This window comes from Achroia grisella, unplaced genomic scaffold, assembly GCF_030625045.1.
Source record: "Achroia grisella isolate CSIRO2021 unplaced genomic scaffold, CSIRO_AGI_Agris_v1 utg719, whole genome shotgun sequence".
In the NCBI taxonomy this organism is placed as follows: domain Eukaryota; kingdom Metazoa; phylum Arthropoda; class Insecta; order Lepidoptera; family Pyralidae; genus Achroia; species Achroia grisella.
Genome location: NW_026713002.1, coordinates 848,967 through 859,343, shown reverse-complemented (window position 1 = coordinate 859,343; position 10,377 = coordinate 848,967). Strand labels below are relative to the sequence as shown.

The following is a 10,377-nucleotide window of genomic DNA, read 5'->3' as shown; positions in this document are numbered from 1 at the left end:
AGAATAGTCCGAAAAAAAATTGAATAATCCTCTTTCGTTGGGTGAGCCACGGCATTCAGTTGACGAGCGCAGGGCGTACCGGTTGTGTTTTGGATACTAAAGAGAATTGTATTAGAAATGGGTTTATCCCGGTCTTAGTTGGACCTGGGGGGAAGCTGCATATAGTGAAGGTGAGTGTAAATGCATTCTAAAAGGGCCTTTGAAACCTACACCCGTGTCATAAGTCACGGGCGCTACTTGGGGTTTCCCTTGCGGTAGCCAGCTTCAAATCCTAATATGTCATCGTTTATTAGTGCTTCTTACATATTGAAATAACCGATTTCATTTAGGATGACATGGAATGTAGTTTTTCCGTATACCATATATATTTTTTCTTTCACGTTCGTAATATATTTATAAAAAATATATATATTAAATTACCTCAACATCTATAAATCATTTCATATTTTATTCCGAACGCAAAAACATGCGGACATGGCTGTATGAGCACTATTCTCTGTCTTTCCTTCAAAGGATAAGCGGAACCAAAAAAAAGAAAAGGGAATGTCAATATGACGTTTGCGTCTAAATACAAAACTTTATTCTTGTGAATTCTACATTATTATTCTTATTAATTTTCTTTTGAAATTGTTTTTATGTGAATAATAGTTACAAAAATAGTGCGGGTAACAAATTATTTTATCACGGTCATCAATCAAAAGGAAAACAGGAAGCACAAATTCTTCACATTTCACATTCCGGTATTCCGGTTCGTATTTTGAATTTTTATTATTGTATTAAGTATATTTTTTTAAAAGGAAAAAAATGTTTAATACATTATAAATATTTTTCAACACTTATTATGGAATTAGCTATGGAAGAGTGGAGCCTCCTGACACAGGCATTTTTATGGTTAAAAAGAGACTTCAATAACCATATAGAATTTTGTAAAAATTGTGCTACCTAAATAAAGAACTTGAATTTGATTTGAACGATTGTATTAGTTCTGTGTTTAGAATATTATGTGTCTAAGTTCTGTGATTTTGTCATATTTTCATCGTATTTGCTTATGACCAGTGACAGATTTTTTGTGATTGTAGGCCACTTCACTTACTAAAATAAAAAGTTTTTCTAATTTAATTAAATCTGCCGCCTCTAGGCCGCGGCCTATATGGCCTATTTATAAATCCGGGACTGCTTATGACATATTTTTCCAAATGAAATATTCTCATCCTGCATACTATAGGAATTTTTATTTAATAAATAAAAATTCCTATAGTATGCAGGATCTTTTTAGTCAGCCATAATTATTGAAATACTATAATATTTTTTGCAATTCATGGTTTTTTTATATCATATATTTCAATTACAGCAGAATTCCTATTATTGTTATACTATGATGAATTTAAAGTCTTATTAGACTTATTATTTAGTTTATTTAGTTTATTTTTGTTTAGAAAACTATTTAATTTCATCAAAATATACATTGAATTTTCAGATCCTTTGCAGACTCCAAATAAAACTAAAACAAATTAATAGGTCATATTGTAATAATTGCAAATAAGATGTGACACACACATTACAATCTGCAAGAGATTGCTTTTAGCGATAAGACCACATTTTGTAATTACTTTACTATTTCCTGTATTTTCTTATTGTTTCATCTCTGTATACATTAAAGAGCTTCATTATTATTATTTCTTAAACTTCAAAAAAAATCTTATCTCCCCTCTTAACAAGAGGAGATGGCAACTTACCCCCGGCAGAAGCACAGTCGGCCGGGGTTCAGGGCCCCAGGGAGAGTAACCAGCTTACATTATTATTATTATTATTGCAATTAATACTACATTTTATAAGATTTATCTCAACTCTTATGATGACTCTTCTCTTATATGTTATGAATATAGTCAAATATATGAAATAAAGTAGTTTAATACTAATAATGTTATGTTCTAAGTGAACAAGAACAGACTGAATCTATGTAAACAATTGCTTAATGTTATATACTAATAAAAATAAAAAAAATATATAAACATTGGATATATAGTTTTAATATAAGATTTATGTTGTTGTAAACGAAGTAAATTGTAAATTCTGGCAAGCATGCAGGAACCATTTTAGATAGGACATAAAATGGATTCATATATTGTCACTAATTATGGACAATGCCGATGTTGTTTATCAAGAGGAAACCACAAAGATATGATGAAGGAATATTACAAAAATGGTATACGTGAGGTGTATATAGATTTATATACAGAATGTTTTGGTGTATATGTAAGTATATAAACATTTGGTTTGAAAGTAATACTGGGTACCATATTTCTTATAAGACGCCTTACTTAGTACCGTACCTAGGTATGCCTGTAGTAATTTTATTTAGTTATCTTCAGGCATACTACTACTATTGTGTCAAAAAGAACATTCTAAGTAGATGTAAATATTAAAAATACAAAAGACAGATTATGTCTGTAGCGCTGAACGCTGTCACAGATTATACCCGCCAATATTTTTAATCAAATGTAGATTTTAAAATTGACTCCACCCATCCTTTGTCACGTTTTGACGACCATCTACCTACCTAGGTCCTAGATTTAAAGACAAACTTGCTGTTAGTAAGTATCATTTAGAATTATGGGAATGGATATAAATGTTACAATAAGATAACCAATACTAGTGTTACCTTTAAATAAATAAAACATCTGTTAAATCATATTTATTGAAATAGTTGTTCCTGCTTGAAATTTTCATTTAATGTTTGACATAGCATATAAGCAAAGTAAATAAACTGGCTATAAAAAAAAATTCAGTTCAGTTTTTTGCTAGTTTTATGAATGTCAAGTTTTTTTTGCAATCAAACAAGTAATATTTTTGCATTACAGCCAACTCGTAATTCTAAGATAACAACATTAATATGCACAAAGTGTGTAGAAAGGTTGAGAGACGCCAGCGAATTCAAGATGATGGTCATAAACTCGGAGAGACAGCTGATGGATGCTCTTAACAATATCGATGAAGAAGACAAAATGTTTGTATTTGCTGATGGTAAATATTTATTTATTTATATAACTTTAACCAATGTAGTTCATAAAGAACTTCGCAAGCTGACAGTAAAAGAGTCCAGTCCCCACCAAAATGCTGCCCACCTGGCCGAAGGGGCTGGTGTATCGGCGCTACCGTGGCAGATTGCCATCGTCAGTGCCTTTGCCACAAAATAAATTTCAATATAATAATTTTATAATATTAATTCATATGTATGTTAGTCTATAAGGTATTTATAATATAGGCGTAGTAGCCTGAAGGAAAGAAATAAATAAAAATAAAATAAAAAAGAGGAGATACTAAACTTTGAAATTATATATAAAAAGTGCCTTTGTAACCACTTAAATTATCTGACTACTCAACTATTAGAACATCACTATCCTAAGCGCCTAAAAAGAAGCGAATTGTGCAATAATCTTAAGGGGCAGATGCTCCCGCTGGGTGGATACTCCGGTATCAGTTCACACACTCAAAAGATCTACTTATAGTTCCAGGACAGATTGCAGATAGGAGAAATTTTATATGCATATGAACAACATTATTTTGTACTTTTTTATAATGTGGCATTAAAAAACATACAACCCTAAATTTCTACCCTTCTACCATTAACCCCTATTTTTTATAGCGTTTTTAATTTATAAAGAAAACAATGTTTGCGGGTCAGCTAGTATGTGTATATAATTTTCATACACATAATTTGCCTTCAATTAAGATCCATAAAGATAACGCTATAATAAAAGGCGTTTGTGGTAATCTAGAGGCAATGGGATTTGTTTATCTGAATCTTGAATTTCAGAAACTGCAATTTAGACAAAAGTTTTATGTATTTAAAGAATTACAGTGCAGTTCGCATGGTATATTAGGAGAAGATTTTTTAATACAATTTAAAGGTATTATAAATTTTGAATTGGGCTGTTTAAGTGTAAAGCCCCACGGATCACTTGATCCCATTTTTTCTTTTTTGAAAAGGTATACGGACCCTCCGTATACCTTTTCAAAAAAGAAAAAATGGTATAAAATATGTTAATTTTCCTAATAAAAGGAAAACTGATTATATTGTCGAAAATGGAAATTGTGCGAAAAATAGAACAACGGACCAATTATCGAAAATAATTGTAACGTCCGATGAGTTAAAAGAATTAAACTCATGCTGTTCAAGCGTTATTAAGCAAGGTCCAATTAAAAAAAATTCATAAATGTTCTCAAGTGAAAATAAAATCGAGTCCATCAAAGATGGTACAAATTACTAGAAAATCACAGTTTCGTGTGAAAGTAAATATTTGTAATAAGGAAACATTAGGAAAAGTGTTAGGTATGCATAATATGCATGATAATGCGTGCAATGTAGTTCTATCCGGATCTATAATATATTTAAATCAAACGTCTCTATTAACAAAGGTGGGCGTAAATGAATCATTAAGAGAACTTGTAGAGATATGCAAGGATCATAATATTATGGAAGTTATAATTATTAAAAATATGTACAATAAGTCTCAAGTTAATAAGTTCTGTCGGTATATACAGAAGTATGATGAGTTTTTACGATTATGTAGGTATACTGTAAAATGTATAGATAAGTATAGTAAGTCAATAAGTACAGATAATGAAGTGAGCATTGTCACATTGGCCAATAATGTAAAGCATAAAATTTCTTAAAATTGTTATAGAGTAAAAGGCCTAATTTTAATTTTTGGTTACTACTTGTTTAGTAGAAAACAAGATCTGTTAGATGATGACAAATATGTATTAACAATACAATGTAATTATAAAAGTTTGTATTTTTTTTGTACTCAGGTATGATATACCTTGAGAAATTGTTGAGTTAAATTAATCCTTAGTGCTGTTTTTTTTGTCTTTTTGTATGTAAATGTTTAAATAATAAAAATTGTCCTTGTAATGTTAAACTTTCAGAGGGAGGGGACACCCTCACCATAGACACCCTACTTTTCAGGGGAGGTGTGATATAGTGATGCAAATCAGCACGTTCGATAGTAGATTGTGCCAGTGTACGTTTTGTATAACGACACGTAGGTCACGCAGTACCTCATATATATAGTTTATGTAATTAGTCTAAGCTAGAGTAATTCAAGATGTAACAGTTAATATACAAGTTACACCCTACTGTGTGTGTTTACTCTCACCACCGCTCCTGTCATCACAGTCTCAGTGTAAGCGCGATCCGATGTGCACGTATTATAATTATTTTATTTAATATCGTAATTGCTCAGCGCGGCATATATCGAAGTTCCAGCCATGTGTGACAAACTTGTGGCCAACGAACTCACCTGCAGCAGAAGCTGGACGTAATGGACGAAGTAAGTGCAGTCCAGATCTGTGTGTCCAACTTCAGCCAGGACGACATCGCGAGAGCGAAGGCTCTGCTCTTCGAGTCCCTAAATAAGACTGATCAGATGGTGTCTCGTAGACGTGACGGGACACAAAAAAGCGTACAGGACATTATAACGCTGCTGAAGGAGACCGATCCAGACGACGTGCCGACTTTTGTGGCGAAGGATTTAAACAAACTTCCTCCAGTCACATTTGATCACGTCGATGTTACCAGCCTACTCAAGGATATCGTGTCCTTAAAAAAGAGTTTGGCAGATGTGACGCTACGTTTCAATGCGTCAGAGCACATAATTAGTGAGTTGCGCAAGGAAGTGGACAGTTTGCGCGACTCGCGAAAAGAAACTAGGTCACTTGACGCTACGAACATCAACACGCGCCGTGGGGCATGCCGCGATGCGTTCACGGCGGAGTCAGCGGTTTCGGCGTCGACACTGACGTCACCAGATGTGGTGTCATGCTCCCCGCCCGCAGCTCGCGAGCGCCGATACCGCTGCATGTGGAAGCAGCGCTAACAAAATCCTCGGTGCAACCACAGCGTCGAGATTTTGCCGCCGTCGTCGCTAGCAAACCGGCTGCTTCAGTACAGCGGCGTGTGCCAAAAACGGCACTGAACATTGACCCTACGTGTGCTGCCACTGGGAACCGCGACGATGATGGCTTCGTCGTGGTACAAAAGAAGAGGCGCACAAACAGGGTCAATAGGAATCATTGTGGCACTGCACTCACTGGGCCCAACTTTCTGCTGCGTGCTGCTACACCGACAACGACAATGTACCTGTCCCGTCTACATTACGCCACTAAGGAGCAGGACATTGTCGTTTATATTCGTACCAAGAGTAACCTGACATTGAGGGTGACGCAGCTGAAGTCGAGTCACAACGCGAGTTTCAAAGCGTTTGTGGCCCTGGTCCCCACCGACTTGCTGCCCACCTTCATGAAAGAGGACTACTGGCCGAAAGGTGTGGTGTATCGGCGCTACCGTGGCCAGATTGCCGTCTTCAGTGCCGTGATCACACAGACAATATAGTTGTATTGGTTTTTATTATATTATATGTATGTTAGTCTATAAGGTATTTATAATATGGGCCTAGTTGCCTGAAATAAATGAATAAATAAAATAAAATAAATAAATAATTTCAAATTACATGTGGCTGACTTAACACCGTGCGGTATTTCGCGTGAAAGTGTAGCAAACATCCATCGACACTCACAAATTTCCACATCTATAATACTAGTAAGATTGAAAAATACATAGTGTACTAAATAATTAAAAAACATATTCTTCAATTACAGTGAATGAAGTCAACAATGATATTAAGCATACACTACCATTGGCTGTGAAGGAAGAACTGTCAGATGCTCACAGTAATACATACTCAGATGACTGGACAATTGAAGGTGTGTATTTTCGTCACTAACCTCCTGTTTTAGTTGTGTTGAAGCAGCCAGGTTTAGTACATTCAAATGCCCTAATAATGGCCTACTCGAACAAATACTCCAATAGACTTGCTATTTAATGAAAACAATATAAGCATCATGACTAGAACACTCACTGGATACTGCAAATTGAATACACACAAAGTTGGGCCTGTGCTCAACAAAAATCTTGCCAAGCTGAAGAGGAAACGTACACATCCTATGAGGTTGTAGACCACTCATGTTTAAACGAAATATTTGCAAAGTTTGCACTCTAGAGGAGATAAAAACCATCGCTCCTAAGTATATCCTTCAGTTCTTGGCCCTGACGCGTCTAGGCAGCGAACTCTGAAAAAGGGCGAGCATAATAGATCTATGTAGGTCGCAGTGCTACTAGTCGTAGGAGTGGAGTGGGAATAAAACATCAAAATGTAGGACCCTTCCCATGGTTAAAATGTGACTTACTGTTACACTGCTAACTGGATGTAGGGGAAAAAATTCAAATTATAATATAAAAAATTTGACATTCATAAGCGGCATAATAATTAATGATTTTAAAAATTAGAATTTTACAGGGAGAGGTAAAAATGAAATTGGTGTAACATATTTTATAGAAGGCCACATATTAACAATCATATCCTTCTATTCAGATGCTGGAGATTCCAACCACAAACAATTAGTGGAAGGAGAGGCAGAGTTCCTGGCTCGGTTCACACTTGATTCATTAAAGGCTCTCCCCACACGATCGTCATTAAGAGATTCGTGTGCTGAGTATTTCAGGCATCTGGAATTATTGAAAGGTAATAATTTCTTGTGAATTGATATAATTCATAGCAAACAGGGTGTCGATCTACCTGAGATGTGCGTGAATAGCAACATGGATCACTAATTTTATTACATCCGGCTCGAAGGACCACTGTATGGCCTATACAATGGTATTCTAAGGGGACATACATAAATTACGTCTTAGGAAAATTTTTAAATCTACTACTACTAAGTTGTGCTGCAGCGCGACAGTAAATTGACCACTCTGAGATTTAACTTCCTGTAGGTGACTCATAGCCCACTCTACTATATTGTTGGACAGATATTTCCTATAAATTATGTGGTTATATTCATTATTAACAGGTATTATGAACATGGACGAAAGTGTCATATTAAAAACATATTTTTTTATAGGAAAGGTGATATCTGCCAAAATGCTTCAGTACCTCATAGAAGAGCCACCGGACAACATAACGCCAATAGATATAAATAAAAAACTTAAACACAATTTAAATAAAGAAAAACACGACGAAACCAACTACACTGGCGCCATTTCAGAGAAAATGGCGCACGTTGTCAACATTGCAATTTTACTGGAATTTTCAAATTTAACCGCCTTCAAAACCAAATACAAAAATGGCTTCCCATGTTTCTATTGTAACAGTATATTTGATAGCTTACATATTTTACGAGACCATCAAACAACACATTACAAAACTAATATAAAGAAGTTAATTCTAAAAAAATATAGGCCAGGCAGACCCGACTGCTTAGTGGTGTATGCAGACATAGACAATCTAAAATGCACGATATGCAACGAAAATATAATAAGTTTGAACGATTTAAAATTACATTTAATTAATACACACAAAAAGAAAATGTATACAAACGTCACAGACAGGGTTATACCGTTCAAAATGGCGGGAAATTGTTATAAATGTCAAATCTGCGGTTTCGACTTTGAGACGTTTGGCGCCATTGAACGTCATATGAACACGCATTATAGGAATTACGTTTGCAACGAATGCGGTTCTGCTTTTATAACGAAACAACGTTTAAAAGTACACACGTACAGTTTACACGCCCACAGTGTAAAAATAACGTACTGTGACATTTGCAAAAAGGAGTATCCGTCGCATAAAAAGTACAAAATTCACTATGACGTTGTGCATAAGATGCTTAGAAAAATTAAATGTTCGAAATGTCCCGCCAGGTTTGCAGACTATTTTGTAAGACAGAAGCATTTAGTCGACGTTCATGGGGATACGCCTATATTGTATACTTGTAAAGTATGCGATAAGTCTTTTACAAGACGGTACTCTCTCTCCAGTCATATAAAAAAGGAGCATTTAGAAGAGCGGGATGTACATTGCTCGCTATGTACACACACGTGTTTCAATAGTTACGAATTAAAGGCGCATATGGTTAAGAAACACGGCGAAAGGTTGTTCGATTGTGGCGTTTGTAAAAAGTCATATGCCAGTCAGAAGAGTTTGGCTGAACATCAGCGGATACATAACAATGAAAGGAGGTTCTCGTGTGATAGTTGTGGACATACGTTTGTTCAGCGAAGCAGTTTGAAAGCTCACTTGAAAACTCATTATTATGAGGGTTAATAAATATTGTAATACCACTTTTGTTTTTTTTTATTGCTGACTACCACTTACGTCTTTAGAAGGCACTCTAATAAAAAAAAAATATGATAGTCACTGATTTTTTTTTAAGTAACTGGAATACCAAACAAGCTGACCTGATGGTAGGCGGTAACTGTCACCTATATAAAGAGCAATCAATTTTTTTAGATATATCAATTTTTTTTTTCACTACTCTAATACTGTTGACAGCAGCTGGTCTTTACAGCTTCACCGGACGATACGAGGACTTGGACTGAAGGCCAACTCCCGCCTGACGGATACGACTTTAGTCTGAGGGCGCTAGAGGTTCGAACCTCAGTTCAGGCCGTCATAATATCGATCCCCGTTTGAATTGGACGGGGTATTGATTGGAGGGACGACTGGGGGTACCGGTGTAGAGCGCCCGGTTGATTGCACGGTATGGCGTGTTTGGGGTCGTCGTCTTCGCCGGCGAGGACGGGGTCGTCGTCTTCGCCGGCGAGGACGGTGTCGTCTGTGTGTGTAAAAGTGTGGTCGGGACGGATAAGGTTATCATGTACTGGTGATACCATCCATGCGTTGCCATTTCAGTGGACTAACATATCATTTCTTTTATCCTGTAATTTAACTGCCTTTTTTATTTGTGGAAATCCGTAGTTTTTGCGTGAAAGCGTAACAAACATCCATACATACTCACATACTTTCGCGTTGGGGGGAAGGTGATTGTTAGTAATAAGGGCTACTAACTCTATTGCGAGCATTGTACCATGTCAGGTTGACCTCCACGTGGTTCCTCCTGGAAACATCGTGATAAATTTATAGTGAATTTACCACGATGGGCTAACTGACCTCATTCTCCTCTTATCATCCTCCACTGGTGGGGGTGGGGGTGTGGTGGGGACCAGCATAAACTGTTAGCGCAGGTACGTGTACCATTCCATTATCATCCATAATTAAAAAAAAACTATCGCGTTTATATCAGTAAGATATATGTTACCATCAAGGGCAACCGTCCGCCAGCGTGCTTGCTAAAGCAGATTTCAGTGTCCATAATCCATTTGTATTCATAAGTATGATTGTTTGTATCGGTCTGGGTGTTTTCTATGTATAATATGTACGTATTTACGAAAAAAAATATCTATGTACTTGTATCAGTTATCTAGTACCCGTAACACAAGCTTTAGCTAGCTTAACTTGGGACTAGATGGCGCTG

General features: G+C 36.0%; 1 protein-coding gene across 1 annotated transcript; it reads left to right on the top strand.

Moving 5' to 3' along the window:
* Positions 1–557: 557 nt before the first annotated feature.
* Positions 558–9,174, top strand: LOC131850256 (zinc finger protein 568-like). Its single transcript, XM_059200440.1, has 6 exons — positions 558–748; positions 1,478–2,256; positions 2,862–3,024; positions 6,664–6,768; positions 7,437–7,586; positions 7,966–9,174. The coding sequence occupies exons 2-6, from the start codon at positions 2,113–2,115 to the stop codon at positions 9,165–9,167; spliced, it is 1,764 nt and encodes a 587-aa protein (XP_059056423.1). The 5' UTR covers positions 558–748; positions 1,478–2,112; the 3' UTR covers positions 9,168–9,174.
* Positions 9,175–10,377: the final 1,203 nt, after the last annotated feature.